At 40.9% G+C, this 17,420-nt stretch overlaps 2 protein-coding genes across 3 annotated transcripts; one reads left to right on the forward strand and one right to left on the reverse strand.

Annotated features, from left to right (window-relative positions):
- Positions 1–318: 318 nt before the first annotated feature.
- LOC112895901 (spermatogenesis-associated protein 20) lies at positions 319–6,716 on the forward strand. 2 transcript variants are annotated; one of them, XM_025963901.1, is made up of 15 exons: positions 319–810; positions 918–990; positions 1,220–1,241; positions 1,369–1,447; positions 1,586–1,618; positions 1,786–1,934; positions 2,025–2,181; positions 2,953–3,193; positions 3,276–3,517; positions 4,092–4,355; positions 4,426–4,536; positions 5,008–5,232; positions 5,328–5,531; positions 5,915–6,091; positions 6,340–6,716. In XM_025963901.1, exons 1-15 carry the CDS (start codon positions 613–615, stop codon positions 6,550–6,552), a joined length of 2,388 nt encoding a protein of 795 aa, XP_025819686.1. In that variant the 5' UTR covers positions 319–612; the 3' UTR covers positions 6,553–6,716. The 2 variants fall into 2 exon arrangements, with proteins under 2 accessions (XP_025819686.1, XP_025819687.1); XM_025963902.1 differs by lacking the exons at positions 319–810; positions 1,220–1,241.
- A 98-nt stretch (positions 6,717–6,814) lies between these two features.
- On the reverse strand, positions 6,815–12,395 carry LOC112895902 (probable potassium transporter 2). The gene is made up of 10 exons (XM_025963903.1): positions 12,224–12,395; positions 11,400–11,637; positions 10,934–11,182; positions 10,764–10,814; positions 10,113–10,373; positions 9,940–9,992; positions 8,821–8,935; positions 8,475–8,729; positions 7,211–8,349; positions 6,815–7,049 (listed from the first exon to the last, which is right to left on the reverse strand). The coding sequence occupies exons 1-9, from the start codon at positions 12,260–12,262 to the stop codon at positions 7,262–7,264; spliced, it is 2,349 nt and encodes a 782-aa protein (XP_025819688.1). The 5' UTR covers positions 12,263–12,395; the 3' UTR covers positions 6,815–7,049; positions 7,211–7,261.
- Between the last annotated feature and the right edge of the window lie 5,025 nt (positions 12,396–17,420).

The raw sequence follows: 17,420 nt of genomic DNA on the forward strand, positions 1-17,420 counted from the left end.
AATTTTTTTCCAGCTTTCGTACATAATCTAAATGGACTACTAGGGGTGGAAGTTTGGAGATGACGATCATGTGATCGAACCAGATAGTATGTTTTTTAATGGAAGAGCAAAATTTTATAAAGTTGCATTTAATAAAACTGTAAAAAGTATCACATATTTCTTATTTTGTTTTAGATCAAAGACCACTTTGGCCCTGCTATACTGAAAGCATAGAAATTGTTCAGGCTGGGGTTACCAGCTTACAATCCATGGCACTGCACCAGATTTCTCCCGCAAAGTTCCCCTCCTGTTCAATCCTTCTCTCCAACTAGAGTGTTCTCACCTTCTGTTCATGGCTAAAATACCTAGAGATTTGTTAAATTTTGTAGGAGCTCATTCCTTCCATGGAACTACAACCACTAGAGATTTTCTTACAGGATTAAAATCCTTTCAAATTCATCCATTTTTTTTTCTCAATCGAGAACATGACCAGAACGAAAGCGCCGAAGTGAAGTGACACGGTTGCTGCCCGACGCAACAGGTGTCTCTGGAGGCGCAGTCCACATATCCCCCGCCGCTTCCGCGCCGGTCTTCTCCCACCTTCCCCGCCCCCTTACCCTTCCTCCAACTCCAATGCTCTCCACTCTTCTCCTTCCCCATCGCCTAACCGCCGCCGCCGCCACCTCGCCGACCCGCTCGCCTCTCCGCGTCCTCGCCGCCGCCGCCGGCATGTCTTCGTCCGCGTCCTCGTCCTCGCCCCACGGCGGGCGGAAGCCGAACCGCCTCGCCGCCGAGCACAGCCCCTACCTGCTGCAGCACGCGCACAACCCGGTGAGGAGTGCCCTTCTGTTCGTGCGTGCGGCCGGAAGGGATTCCGTGGATAGGATAGTGCCAAGTGGGTATTGAGCTCTCGCTTCTCTTAATTTGACTTGGTGCAGGTTGATTGGTATCCCTGGGGGGACGAGGCTTTCGAGAAGGCTCGCGCCAAGGACGTCCCCATCTTCCTCTCAGGTATGAACTCTCCTGATACAGTCGGGTTAGATCAGTTGCCGTGTGCAGCTGCGTAGTGCCAATGTGTGACATGCCAAATTGTTGTACATAACAGTGTAATAATGATGTCGTCAAGAGAAAATTAAGCTGAAATGTCGCCGAATTCATCAATTTAGTTTCAGCCTAACCAAAAGTGTTCTCTATCTGACATTCTTATTTTGCTTTGACAAACGTGAATGTACCCGTGAAGTTGGCTATAGCACATGCCATTGGTGAGTTTTATTATCGCCATATATTTATTCTCTTGGCATTATGCATTCTGTTATTTATGACTTCTAGATCACATGTTCCATGTTAACTTCAGTTTCTGTTAATTTCTTTGGGGGCTGAATTCCAAAGGTGTCATGTGATGGAGGTGGAGTCCTTTGAGAATGAGGAAGTGGCAAAGTTGCTGAATGATTGGTTTGTTAGCATCAAGGTAATAAAACATTTACTTCGTTCGATCCCACTCGCACCCTGTATCTGATGTCAAATTCAAAAAAAAAACTGTATGTGTGGAAGTTACGCACACGCAATGTGATCATACTGCTTTGTTTCTGATCATTAGTTTTGACAGGTTGACCGTGAAGAACGCCCAGATGTTGATAAGGTAATCTCTTTTGGTGTGCCTGTGCATTAGTTCCATTTCTAGGAAGTTGCAAACTTGCAATTCCTTCTTTACTCCTTATTTTGTGTGGTTAGCTCAAAAAGGTCTTTAAGTGTGTTTGTTTGGGTGCCACACAAGGTTATTTCTCGACTATAACCTCACATATTTAGGTATATATGACATATGTATCGGCACTACATGGTGGTGGCGGTTGGCCTTTGAGTGTCTTTTTGTCACCCAATTTGAAACCATTGATGGGTGGTACGTACTTTCCACCAGATGATAAGTATGGAAGACCAGGCTTCAAGACTGTTCTGAGGTATTAGATGAAGTACATAATTTCTGAAATTTTGAAGTTATTACTGCAGGAGCTTAGCTTCTAATTGTTTATTGCATAACTTCTCTTCAGGAAGGTCAAGGAAGCCTGGGAAACTAAACGTGACGCGCTCGAGCGTACAGGAAATCTGGTCATTGAACAACTTACAGATGCATTATCTGCGAAGGCTAGCTTTCAGGATCTGCCAAATGATCTGGCTGATGTTTGTGTAGATCAATGTGTTGAAAAGGTTTGAAAAGTACCTGATTGCATATTATTTTGCACCACCATCCTGATACATTTTCATACAAACTACCATCAAAATTGACTAATTGGTATAACTATACTGCAGCTACTAAATCATATCTTCTCCAAGATGCTGAGCCCTAGGTCCTGATTTACGCCATTGTTTATTAAGCTACCAAAAATCCTTAACTCATTGCCATAGCTTGGTCAGACATGACCTCTGGAATCTCAGCTTCCTTTTTAGCTCCTATTTTTCTTAACTAGCTAATTTATATAGCATATAGTCCTAAGTTGCTACATGGATTCTGCTCTGCTATTCTAACTTTCGATGAGTGCCAGTCTCTAGTGTGGTTGAGCTTCTAAGACTTAGTGTGGATAATTTTAAACTTGGTCTCACATTTAATTTCAAAGGAATTAAAACAGTCTGGAATCTGGTATGTAGATATGTCTTCACAACATTCTTGAGTATGTGGTTGATTAATTCTCATGTTTTACTTGGTCAGTTTATGGACATGACTTTCTTGTCCTGCATGGACAGATTTCAGGATTAGAATTCAAATATAAGCTTACTGAAACTTATCCCTGTCACCATGTACCTTTGAAGCAGCCAAACTAACCATATAAATGCAGCTTTTTGAATGCATTGGGACAATATTGCTAAAAATGTTGTTGACATAGTTCTACTTATACAGATAATTTGGAAGCCATGGATTTTACTTCAACAATCTGTCCTCCATCATTTTCCTTGATAGCTTTTCACCTTATGTCCTTACAGTTAGCGAGCAGTTATGATCCGAAATTCGGTGGATTTGGCTCTGCGCCCAAGTTTCCAAGACCAGTTGAAGATTATATAATGCTCTATAGATTTCGTAAACTCATGGAAGCTGGGAAAGAGAGTGAAGCCCAGAATATAAAGAAGATGGTGACTCACACATTGGACTGTATGGCAAGAGGTGGAGTTCATGACCACGTCGGAGGTGGCTTTCACAGATATAGTGTGGATGAGTGCTGGCATGGTAAGTTGGCCCTGAGCTCAAGGAGAAATTTCTTTTAAGCGCTTTGCAGAATTCTCCTCTCACATGCCCTCTTCAAATTCAGTTCCGCATTTTGAGAAGATGCTGTACGACCAGGGGCAGATAGTAAATGTATACTTGGATACATTTCTGATTACGAGAGATGAGTATTATTCTACAGTTGCATGTGACATACTTGATTACTTGAGGAGAGACATGATAGGAAAAGAAGGTGAAATTTTCTCAGCAGAAGATGCTGACAGTGCAGAATATGAGGGTGCTCCAAGAAAAAAGGAGGGAGCTTTTTATGTGTGGACCAGTAAAGAGGTACATCTATTTGAACTTTTCGTCTACTTTTCAACTTAATCATAATGTATACTTCTGATCATTCCCTAGAAAATGGGCCAAGGGTTCAAACTGGCATACCATTATCAAGATCACATGAAGCCCGCGTGCTAAGCTTGAGTCCATCTATGGAGTTTTGCACTTTGTACTGCCGTTGCTTCGGACTTGATTTGCAGATGTTGAAGCTCTTGACACCTACTTGCATTCAGTTTGATGAACATTGTAATCGCTACTGTCTGTTTAGGATATTTTTTTTGTTTCACAATACTATAATTACTCCTAGTAATTACACTTCAGGAACACTGCACTGAATTTTTCTATTTTTAGTTTTGATTTTTTCAGTTTTAATGTTTGGATTTCCACCTAAAGAGTAATAATATATATAAAGTTTCAACAAGTTGCAACTAAATATTGGGGTTGGGCTCGGAGGGTTCTAAAGCCTCGTTGATACCTGCTTGTTGATAGGTGTCATTTCATTGAATATCTGTATAGTATATCATGTTCTCTTCATTGGCTTAGAACTTGTTTCATGCTTAATATGCTCATGTTTACAAAGATCGAGGACGCACTTGGGGAGAACGCAGAGCTATTCAAGAACCATTACTATGTTAAATCATCTGGCAACTGTGACCTTTCACCAATGAGTGATCCCCATAATGAGTTCAATGGTAAAAATGTGCTGATAGAAAGAAAACCAGCTTCTTTGATGGCATCAAAGTTTGGGAAATCTCTTGATGAATATTCTCAAGTCCTGGGGGCTTGTCGGCAGAAGCTGTTTGATATCCGGTCGAAAAGGCCAAGACCTCATTTGGATGACAAGGTTCTCTTTTACCTGTCCATCTCTTCTCATTTTAATCTAGCTACAATCTACTAACTACAATTAGTTTTAGGTTATTGTTTCATGGAATGGACTAGCAATATCTGCTTTTGCAAGGGCTTCACAAATTCTGAAGTCAGGACAAACTGCAACCAGATTCAATTTCCCAGTAGCTGGAAGCAATGTGAGGCTTTACACTTCTTCCTCAGGATAATGCATTCCATCATCTTTCATTTACAGTCTTACTGTAAAATTTGTGTACATAATCAATATGGCGTGACCTCCAGTACTCATTTTGCTTACTTCTATTTTCGTGCCATGTGTTATGATAGTTTCCCCTGTCAAAACCAATTCGTGGGAATCCATGATAATATTTTCAGAACTATTAAGTGGGAAGTGACTCTGGTAGTGCACCTTGTCAAAGGAAGTACCATGCTGTTCTGTATCATATTTGAACCAGTTATTTGATTTATTGCTTCATATTTATTTCTTTGCTGCCATATCTTGTGTATGGGAGGAAAATGTGTCAGATATATTTGTCTTCATAAGCTCCAGATGGCCAGATCACAGTGTTATTTACTCAAAAGTCTCCAACTATAGCTATGAGCACGTGAATTTGTTTCTTGACAAGTTATATTTCTGGACATTTTTGCAGCCAGTTGAATATCTAGAAGTTGCAGAAAAGGCAGCGAACTTTATAAAGGTAAAACTTTATGATGCAAGCTCAAAAAGGCTGCATCATAGCTATCGCAATGGGCCATCAAAAGCACCAGGATTTTTAGATGATTATGCCTTCCTAATCAATGGCTTGCTGGATCTCTACGAATTTGGTGGAAGGATAGAGTGGCTTCTGTGGGCTATACAATTGCAAGTAACTCAGGCAAGTTAGTTGTACTTGAACACTTCATTGTTGTATCTTTGCTTTATTAATCCATATATTACGTCCTGTCGAGTCATAACTTTTGTCATCTGTAGGATGAGTTGTTCTTGGACAAACAAGGAGGTGGATATTTTAATACTCCTGGAGAAGACCCTTCCGTTCTCTTGCGTGTTAAAGAGGATTATGATGGTGCGGAGCCTTCTGGTAACTCAGTTGCAGCAATCAATTTGATCAGATTATCCAGTATACTTGATGCAGCAAAATCTACTGGTTACAAGCGCAATGTTGAGCATCTCTTGGTATGTGGTTATTTTATGCTTAGGTTCATATGCAGTTATGCATTACATTTTAGTAGCAGCCATTATGATGTCATAGTAATTTTCGTTTTGTAGTAATATAATTCTTGTTACTAGAAGATGATGATGATAGGATAGGGAATTTTCTTTTCTTGATGACATGTTGGGTGGATACAGTTTTATCCTATTGAAACAGGTGTCAATATTAGAACTTCTTCCTAACATGAGGCTTGGTTAGACGTTGTGATCTTAATGTTTTAAGCAAAATATTCTAGCTTCATCACGTAGACCAGAATGCTTCTACATACAAGCAGTCATGTTTCAAGCAATATATCTTTGAACAACTTATTTGCTTATGTTTGTTGTTTGCAATTGTTACTTCACAGGCGGTCTTTGAGACAAGACTACGACAGCTTAGTATAGCATTGCCTTTGATGTGTTGCGCAGCAGATATGCTCTCTGTTCCATCGAGGAAGCAGGTTGTACTGGTGGGGAAGAAAGGATCTGCAGAATTCCAGGACATGGTAGCAGCTACATTTTCGTCATACGATCCGAACAGAACAGTGAGTGACGATTGTTCTGAAGTCAAATTGTTTCATTTTGGTTGCTTACTGTCCGCTAATTCTGCACGTAAGGACCTAATGTTGATTAGATGTTTTGTAGTCAATTTATCTGACCGTTTTGCATTTGTTTGATTCATGTACGAAGTCGATATAGGTGTTATTCCTTCAATTCTATACATTCTTCGATGCATAATTTTTTGGTAGCTAGTTATATCATACTCACTTTGGGCACCTTATTGTTGAACCAGGTAATTCAAATCGATCCCAGGAACACACAAGAAATGGAATTCTGGGACAGCAACAACACAAATATCGCGCAAATGGCACGGAGCAGTCCACCGGGTAACCAAGCCGTGGCGCATGTGTGCCACGACTTCAAGTGCAGCCCACCCGTGACCTCTCCGGAGGCGCTCCGTGAGCTGCTGAACAAGACACTGGCCGCTGCAAGTACAGCTGCCTGAAGCGTCTTCCTGCTGCAAATCTGTGTAGATATTTGCTAACATGAAAAGTCGTTTAGACCTGTTTATCAGCCAAGGTTCATATATAGACTGTTGAAGCCTTCACAGCTGTATATAGATTAACAGATGTTCACAATAAAGCACGTACTGAAATGCTTTCGTTTTCATCGCTTGCTTGAGTTAACAATTTCTTTATGTATAAAAAAATTACCATCACGGCAAAACTAGGCAAGACAACGATGCAGCGGTAGGAGAAAGCTGACCGTAAGAATAAGATAATGCATATTTCCATTACATAGCTCTCAGAAAAATTACAGAGCATGCATGTAAATATACCAAACGGAAAACTTAGCGTAACCGCACCGTTCTGACGGTTTATTTAGGCTAAAAATAATATTAACAAGGAAAGCCATCTCTACAAGCTGAAACTAGAAGCACACGAGGATGCAGCATCTCTTCTCCACGAGCCTTTTAACTCCAGAACAAAGCCGCAGGTAGCACTGAAAAGAAAACGAAATAGAGTTCGTAGGAAATATCATAAAAGTTTAAATCATATTCCCTATTCCCCTGTACGAGATACCTTACCTACTTGTGCATACGAACAAATGAAAACCATCTAACTACGAAACTCTCAGACAATTTAAATCTAGCGCAGACTCACCATGCTTCATAGCAACCAGGTATCCACATGAACTTGGCAATGGGCATACGGCTAAACATAGTATATCATGCCCACTTCAATCAGGCTAATGTGCGGAATGTGCAGTGTGACCGATGGACCTCTGCAGTTCTTCCGGAGGAAAGAGTAGCCAACATCAATAGCAAACTTCTTCAGGAAACTTGAACTCCTCCTAGCTTTGATATAAGAATGCCCCATGATGTATGCGACCCCAGCATGTTTCGCTTCCACAAGTGCCATGAGCTCATCTTTCACTTGCTGACCCATGTCATCATCCTCTGGGACCTCAAAGCGAACACGGCGCCGTCGGCTTACACTTGGGTATTCTTGCTCGTAAGAGGACTGCAGACTCCGAAGGCTCTCTGATTTGCTGCTCCTTGTAGTCAAGGAGTCAGCTAGGCCATTGAAATCTCTCATGGCCAATGGAGTGCCAGCATCATCAGTCGTTGTTATGACTGCCATCCTTCCTTCATTAGCAATATCATAACTTGCTGAAGAAGAAGCATCCTCAGCTTCCATCATAATGAACTTTGCTATACTCATAACTAACATGTTCTCAAAATTGTCGTCGTCTCTCTGCACATCTTTGTAACCATATCTAACAATGCAACGGTACATCCGATATTCTTTAGGTCCAATCCTACCCACAAGGTATCGCTCATCTGGTGAAACGTATGGCACTGGTACTGACTTCACGCAAAGAAAGACTAGGACTTCATGGAAGGCAGGGAGATTAGTGACAAAATGTGAGAAGATGGAGGGTACACCGGTCACCAGCTCTGTATAAATCAATCCAATACCAGGAACCCGAACTATGCCAAGGCTTGGACCTAGAGACAGGATTGATCTCATTGATACTTTGTTCTGTAGGTCAAATTGGTATTTCCTCCTTAAACCATAGTGCCAGATGTACATGACAGACATGAATATGAAAGCAAGCACAAGAGGCACCCATCCTCCCTGAGGAACCTTCATGAGAGATGATGAAAGATATACAGCTTCAATGGATCCAAAGAAAGCCAGAAAAATTAGGGCAAATATTATGTTCCTTTGCCAAACAAAGATGACAATCAATGCCATCAAGAATGTAGTGACAAGCATAACAGTCATGCATGCAATACCTGGAAACACAGAAAATTACAGCGTTTAGACTCCCAGTGCATGAGAATGTTGGGAAAATGTTTTTTTATTAAAAAAACTACAGACAAGAAAGATCTTGAAGCTTGCAAATCAACGAAAAGCTCACCATAGGCATTGCCGATAAGAGTAGTGTCACGGAATGCAACCGTGACAGCTACGCAGAGCACCATAAGGATCCAATTTATTTCTGGAATATATATCTGCCCATAGATCCACCTCGATGTGTGGACAACCTTCACTCGTGGGAAACATCCCAAAGCTTGGCACTGTTTCACAATGGAGAACGTTGCTGAAATTACAGCTTGGCTACCAACAACTGCGGCGAGTGTGGCCACCACGAATACAGGCCAAAACACAGGTTCTGCATGACATTCAAAACTTAAATTACACTGTCCAGGAAAAAATGAAGGAAAGGGGTGGGGTGGGGTGGGGTGGGGGGAAGAGACACAAACCTGGGATAGTATCATAAAAACCTGTCGGCATGTGAAAAGTGTTCTTGGATAGAAATGCAGCATGACCCATATATTGTAGTATAAGGCATGGATATATGACAGTAACAAAAGCCACCTGAGGCAAAGGAGAAAACAATTGTACTCTTAAACATGATTTTTCTTCAGAAGAGGGAGCATAGTTCAACAAAACATAAGCTGCAGCCTTGTAAGTACAAACTAGACAAGAAATTAAAATCTTAAAAGAATTCCCAATTAACTAGGCTAGGCTTCTTTTGGGTTTCTGATATGTTGCAAATATGCAGGTTATATCCATTTCAAATGAGCATGTTGAATAGATTTGTTTCATGTATATTTTGTTTTGTACATTAACTTTGCTGCTGTTTCTACAATGAAGCATATAGAGTATGGGTGTGTTCGTTTCCGGAGATCTAAAATTTAGAGGGGTCACATCAAAGAGAATTTTATCATTTAGAAGTATTAAATAAAGTCTAATTACAAAACTAATTGCAGAACCCCCGGTCTAATTCGCGAGACGAATCTAATGAGGTATATTAGTCCATGATTAGTGGATGATTACTGTAGCATCACTGTGGCAAATTATGGATTAATTAGACTCATTAAATTATGGGTGCGTTCGTTTCCTACCCTCTAAATTTTAGACCCATCACGTCAAAGAGAATCTTGTCATTTAGAAGTATTAAATAAAGTCTAATTACAAAACTTTTTGCACAGATGGGTGCTAATTCACGAGACAAATTTAATGAGCCTAATTAATCCATAATTTGCCACAATGATGCTACAGTAATCATCCGCTAATCATGGACTAATATACCTCATTAGATTCGTCACGCGAATTAGCCCTGGGGTTCTGCAATTAGTTTTGTAATTAGACTTTATTTAATACTTCTAAATGATAAGATTCTCTTTGATGTGACCCCTCTAAACTTTAGACCCTAGGAAACGAACACCCCCTATATCTGTTTTATTTTTCATGTCTGCTTCACCACGCAACACAACCACCAAACAAAATTACAGAACAGGAAGGATATATCCAAAAAGAGTGTGTATATTTCCCAGTGGAAAGACTAACAAACAGAGGATCATGCTATTTCAACTTACCCTGACAGAGGCACTTGTGAAGTGACCAAGGTCAGCAAACATTGCTTCACTGCCTGAAAAGTGGAAAATAGAGCTGGTGTTTAAATCCTAACTGCATACGGGTTACAAGAAGCATTAAAGACAAACATGATACACCACCCCCACTGACCACTGTAGGGTTGGTAGTAACTAACCTGTCATTGAAAGAAGAATCCCTCCTAAAGCAATCCAGCCATCTTTACCTGTCTTCCTAAAGAACTTAACCGTATAATACGGAGAGAGAGCTTGATATATATTTGGGTTCCAATGAAGTATGTTGTATAAACCAATTCCACCAATGGAAAACAGCCAGATGATGACAATTGGTGCAAACATGAATGCAACCTTCTGAGTACCTCGGTGCTGCAAGGCAAATAGACCAACCAATACAATGCACGAAAGGAGAACTACAGAACCTGGAAAGGAAAAAAATTGCATCTGAGGCACAATATGATCCATTTCTGAAGTAAATTGGTGTTTCAGAAAAGCATGACAGAGAATCTCAGTATATGCGATGACAGAGGTATAGTAGTAGGGGGGAAAGGAATGTGACTTTTAGTTCATCCAATCATATTCTATGATAATACGAGCAAAGCATACACAGTTCTATGATTAGAGTTCTAAAAATTGTATTTTTGTGATAATTTTGAGAACAGAAGTGTAGGTCTTTAAAATTTACTCAATTTATCAAGGTAATTCACATATTACAGTAAATTTGCAACCGCTAGTACTCCCACAGCAACACTGTGTGTTTTAGTATTTTTGCAGCAAGGGGTTATGAATTCACAGAGATGATAGGTACTTACGATGCTCTAAACCAGTAGCTCGAACTTGCAATCCAGACATAGATGACAGAACTGCAAGAAAAGAACAAGCAGAATGAAGCACGATAAATACACAGAAAAGGTTGATGATTGCAGTTTTGCATACATGAGTATTGGCAATCAAATAGATTATTGCGGTAGTAAGTATCCACCTGAGATTGCTGGGGTAAGGATACCATCACCAATCACCATGCTAGCGCCACATAGAACTATGAGAAGAAGCACGGTTCGCATTTTTTTGTGCTTCTCTAGAAACCTTCTTAGCCAAGGTGCAGATCCATTGCGAGGAGCAAACCCATTTCTGTAGTATGTCGATAGTTCCTCATCGGCTGCTTGTTGATTTGGAAGCAAGCTAAGTTTTGCATGCCTGCAAAGGAGCGAATACAATGCAAATGGTCCACCTACAAAAGTGTAAGCAGCTAATTATTTGTTTGTCCTCAAGTGACCAAAGATAAAAGTGCCAAAATAGGCCTTGTTTCAGAAGATAGGTTAAAGGATAAATTTGTTTACGATTCATCAAGATGACCAACTATAACCATATATTTGTGTCGAATTACAACAAAGTTATTCCAGACATAAAATGGTAGAGAGGTTGTTTAACAAGAGATCTATACGCACCTTCGCCATTATCATCAGCACTCAAGACAATAGTGACATACTTCAGCAAAGGAATAAGAGTGAATGTCCAAAAGATGAGGGAAAGCACACCAAATACTGTCTCCTCATCTTGGTATTGACGGAGCTTTCCAGCAAATGTACTTTTATAAACGTAGAGAGGTGATGTGCTTAGGTCCCCATAAACAACACCAAAGCTCTGGTAAGCTAAGAGTAATAAATTCATGTAGTACTGCCTCCGCTGAAAATGCATGGCAGAACAGCTACAGTTAGAAACTATTTTCTGCAGCGGAGCAGAATAATGCTGCATACATTCAGAAGCAGTGCTCTAAAGCATCGAAACATTCGTTAATCATGTAACCGAGAAATGAACAAAGTAAATGATTCAGCAAAAAGAATTGTTCACGTAACGTGGTGATAAGTAGGGTCATCTACTTAACATCAACGATCCAAATCGTCCATGGTTGTCGCCGCAGCAGAATCGAAATGCCCAAACCGGATTTTCGGCGGGGGAAATTTAACATGTGTCGAAACTACCTTCAGATTCGAATCCCGGGGAAAAATGAATCGGACAAAAAAAAATAGAGAGCGAGAGAGAGATTCCATAGACGGCGCGCAATCCCTGATCCCGCGAGGATCCGGCACCGAATCCCCTAAATCTCACCCCCGCCCCCCCACCCCCCCCCCCCCAAGGCAATCCCAATCGCAACCCAGACACCGGGTGGGCTCCGTCCGATTCATGCCCCGCCCAACCCAGCACCAGCAACAGGCAGACGAGGGCGCGAAGAGGAAGAGCTAAATCACGGGCAATGAGAGGCGTCCCCTACCGGCAGCTGGTCGCCGACGACGCCAGCCTCGGCGTCCATGGATTCGAGCGGCGGCGCGAGGCGTCCGACCGGAGGAGGCGCGGCGCGGCTGGGTTACGTCACGCAGGCTAGGCGGGGGAGGAGGGGCGCTGGCATGATTGATCCCCATTTATTGTTATAATGTGCAATTATACCCTCATTTTCTATTCAAGATTGGGCCATTCTTTTCCCCTCGCACGCGGGTGATAATAATATTTTCGCGCTTTTATCAGGGGCGTTTTCGCTAGAAAAGAAGACCCCGAGGGGAAATCGACCGAATCGGGGAGATGGAGAGATGCTGATGCATGGGTTGGTTTTTGTTTGTCGCGGACAAGTGGTGGCTGCCGATGACGATGAAGCGACGGAGCGCGTCGCGTCAGCCGCGTCGGAAGCAACAAGCAAGAATCGGCTGCTGTCCCGCCCTCGCAGCCTGAGGTGAGGCCCGGAAACTTTACTTCCTATGTTTCGGACGTTTGCATACCAATTAAAAATATTAAATATAAATTAATTAAAAAATTAATTATACAAATGAAGACTAATTCTCGAGATGTATCCACTAAATCTAATTAATCTATGATTTAGCAATATTGTGCTACAGTAAATATATGCTAATGATAGATTAATTAGATTTAAAAGATTCGTCTCGTGAATTAGCCTCTATTTTTGCAATTAGTTTTATACTAAGCTTATATTTAGTATTTTAATTGGTATCCAAACATGTGAATCATGTGATCCGGATAAAAAATTAATCTCTGAATTCAAACAGTCTCCTAGTGAAAAGGACAGAGACAACTCTGCTCTGCGATGCACGCATCTCTGTTCCTCCTGCTACAACTCCATGTGAACGAGCTCGAAAGTAGGGGTCTTTTTCTCCACATTCGTGGCGCAATGCTTGGAGTTGGAGATGAACATGTTTATATGAGTTGAAAGGGATTTGTTAATCAAGTTCAAAGGGATTGATCAGGTGGAAATGAGCAGCGCGTCAGTTTTGCAGCCGGTAAATAGAGAATAGGAATTGGAATACAAACACAAATTGCTCGGCCAGATCAGCTCATGCTAGATGATGATAGGGCCCGATTCCGTTGACTCCTCGAGCCTGTTAAGCGAGATCACCAAATGGAGCCCAGAATGTAGATTAAATGGGCTTATGGGCCGTAACAGTTGCACGAAAATAGAACACGAAAAAAAATCGTCTCTTCCTCTCTAGAAACCACCCGGGCACGGCAGCAAGCTCCACAAAAGCATATGAGTCATGGTCCACCAATAAGCCTTAATCATCTCGGGATATTTTATACTGAATCCCGATCCTCAGACTCAGATTCCATAAACAACTCACTGACCAACAGGGACCGCCCAAAGTGCTTCCTCTTGCGTCAGAAAAGTCGCACATCGCGTGGCAACAAGGACTATGAGCACACTTGCAGTGCAAATGCCTTCTCTCTTTTTTTGTTTCTTTTTTGGAAATTTCTAGAGCCAGGAAAGTGAAGGGAGCAAGCACGACCAGCGAATCTGGCTGGGTGATGCATTGCACAGAGGACAAGAGATTCCAGGTCAAGCTTGATGCGACGCTATTGGAGAGTATTACCATGGCTGTGACTTCACCGGCACAAATTCTCCTCCGAATCTTTTGTTGGTGTTTCTGAACAATGCATCAGCTTATCAGTGAGATCCCATTGGTGCCGTCAGGAGTGTTCTTTTCCCTTTTATTTAGGGTTTTTTGCCCGCTGAACATCCGAAATGGTGGCTTTATGCGCAGCACACTCCACTCTTTGATTTAGTCTTATGAACGTCGCAAAAATATGATTTTATCTTAAGCACACCACCTCCATTAAATTAGTCTTTTTCAGCTTGGGGAGCTAGAGATTGCCTAGTAAAAAGACTGAAATGCCCATGGCCATGTAATACGCCAAAACAAGGGACTCAGGCCACTTGCCAGACTTCCAGCAGCAAAATGTCATATTTTTTTAACATATTTGACAAGTGCAATATCAAACAACAACAACTGACTATATCAAAGTATTCACACACATAATATTATCTTGCACAACTTAACATGCCACAAAATAACTAGTATAGAATAAGTGACCATCATGTCACAAATCTTAATCTTAACATCTCAAATTACATCAATTTAGCATATCAAAAGGCTTTATACAGTTTGCTTGCACACAAAGCCATACATATCAGAACTGCACAAGATGCTCCAGAGCCATTCTACCATACACCTCGGCCTCCTCCATTGCAATTTTCTTAGCTCGACTGTAAAAGATAACAAGGATTAGGAAAAATAAAAAAATTAGATATTAGTCAAAGAAAAATGGTAGATATTTACATCCGAGTCAGTGCTCCAGGACTACATTTTAGGTCAAATGGGCTTGATGGTGTTGCTAGTACCTATTGCAACCTAAGTGGTGTACTTGGGCTGGGCGTTACTTCTATTATCACTTCCTTCATCTTCTTGGCCTTCTTTCTTTTAGGTGTATTTGGACCGTGTGCTGCTTCCTTCTTCTTCGTGGTTCTGTTTTTCTTAGGTTTTGGTGACGCAGGTGGTGGAGCATCTGAGTCATACACAGTCTCATTGCAAGTCTTCTGCATGTGTCCTAACTGACCACATCTCTTGCATCACTTCCTTTTCTTGGTGTCTCCCTCATCAACTGATTTTATTCTCCTACTCCTTGATCTACCTACTGCCCTCTTAAGTTGTGGAGGCTATAGCTTGAATCGTAGGTGTAATTGAGGTCAATGTGTTCTATCTGCTATTGGTTCAATCCAACCTTCATATGCTGCTTTGAACTTAGAAACAGAGTAACATATGTCTACGTAATCCTCCAACTCTAAACCTCTCTAAGAGCATATCAAACTGATCACGTGATTGCATGGCAGTCCAGTGAGCTGACATTTATTGTAGCTACAAGTTTACTGTTCCAGGTTAACAATATGTCTCCAAGGAGTCAAGTTCTTGTAGACACCACTTATCTCTGCTAGGTTGCCAACACCTTTATGGATTGAATAACCAAACAATACTCTACTCTTTGCATTGAGAGCCTTTATTATATGTGGCAGCACTTTAGTGTTCAATTTCATGGCTAGATTTCTTCTTCGAAATAGCTTCTCCATAATATTTTACCTAATTCTATCCATAAGTTCTATAATAGGCAGTGACATCTCATGTTTTATCCAATTGTTGAAGGCTTCAACAATGTTTTTGGTTATATAGTCACACTTGCTAGCTGTAGAGAAGTGACATCTTGCCCATAAGTGCTTATGATTCTCCTCAATCCATTTCATTGCTTTTGTTGATGATGCCTTCATGATATTACAGTGGTTGTCAAATATATCATTCCTGTAAGTTCTTGCTGCTGGCCATAGGTTCTTCTCAAAGACCTTTCCATGATATCTTTTCTTAAAAGTTTTGTATAGGTGCCTCATGCATTCCCTATGCTCTACTCCATTGCTGAAGACTGCAGTCACGCTATATCAATACCCTTTCCTGCATCAATTGAAATGACAAGTCCAGGTGGAGATCCAATTGCCATTAATAGCTTGCTCATGAACCAACCCCAATTTTTTGTCTCTGATCCGAATACTCCATATGCCGTAGGGAACATCCAGTTATGTCCATCACCGCCTATAGCTGAAGCTAGTTGTCCCTTCCATTTTTCAATAAGAGTTGTGGAGTCAATTGCCAAGTAGGGCCTGCACTCATTTTTGAATCCATCAATACATGGCTTCATAGCAACAAACATCTTGCTAAATCTGATCTTGGATCTAACCTTCTCATAATCTATCTCTACTATGCTTCCAGGAGACTTGCTCTATATTTCTATCTTGAATGCAAAAGTATAGTCAAAACTGTCCTCCCACTTGCCTAAAATCTCATCAAGTGCTAGCTGCCTACCATTGTACACAATCCAATATAACAAGGTGATCAAGTACTTTTCCTTCAACTTCTTCTTCAAAGCAAAAGCGCCAATTGTAGGGTCTTGCCTGAGCCATTGAATTACCCTATCCCTAACCCAATACTGATTAGCCATGCAATTGCTCTGTATTTTACTTGTGCTCTTGCAATAGTGCTTGTTAGGCATCTTCTTAATCTGCAAACAATATTATAATTAAAAAATAAACATAAAAGGAACATAAGTATATGAAAAAGGGACACGTAAGTTTATTACCATCCATATCATTTCATACTGCAATTGTGATGCATGTATTCTCCACTTGCATCTCTTAGCTTTACAGAATTCTCTGTACCTCTTTGCTTCATTGTAAGGAGCTACAATTTCAACCTCGTTCAGAATGGCATATTGCCTAATAGCTCTCTGGAAGGTGTCTCTATCCTCAAATGTTACACCAACAGCTATCTTAGGATTTTCTAAGTCAGTTATATGCTCAACAACCTCATAATCTTTCTCATCATCAACCATGCAGTCATCATTATCTTCTTTATCAGAGTCATGAATGTAATCAAAACCAGTATTAGAATTAGGCTCAACAGACTCATCATCTACACCAACATACTCTGTTTCATTATTTTCACCCCAAGGATCATCTGCAGGCCTTTCCTCAGGATCATCTGCAGGCCTTTCCTTAGTGTCATAAGCAAGATAATTAGTAGACCTTTCCTCAGTGTTAGAAGCTATACTAGTAACAATAGCTGACTTGTTTTCAATAGAATATATCAATAGCTGACTTTTTTTCATATCAACAATATTTTGATCAATAGCTGACTTCATTTCATGACTTGGCTGGTTAATCACGGAAACTACTAGAGGAAGCCTTCTGATGTCCCAGTACATATCAATTGCAGCAAGCAATGATGAGTCGGAATCAATATCCGTATACTTGTATGCAACCTTGTCCCAAAAGCTCATCGATAAACTTTGGTTACTAGCTCGCTTTATCTCGACATCTATATTAGCATAGAAATCCATCCACGAAATTGTATCCTTATCGCGAACCTAATTTTTATCACAGGTAACATGATACACATGTGTACCATGCTCCTCATAGCTTGGTATGCGAATGGCAAGCCTACAGGCTGTGTTGCGGTCCATCCTAATGCAGGCAAATGCAAAAGAAACTAAGACAAATCTAATATCACAAACTAAATCGAACCAAACATGTTGTGCAAACCAATATCCCCAATTTTCCTCTTTCTTGGATCCTAGACCTGAAATCA

This window comes from Panicum hallii, chromosome 5 (assembly GCF_002211085.1).
Source record: "Panicum hallii strain FIL2 chromosome 5, PHallii_v3.1, whole genome shotgun sequence".
Classification (NCBI taxonomy): Eukaryota; Viridiplantae; Streptophyta; class Magnoliopsida; order Poales; family Poaceae; genus Panicum; species Panicum hallii.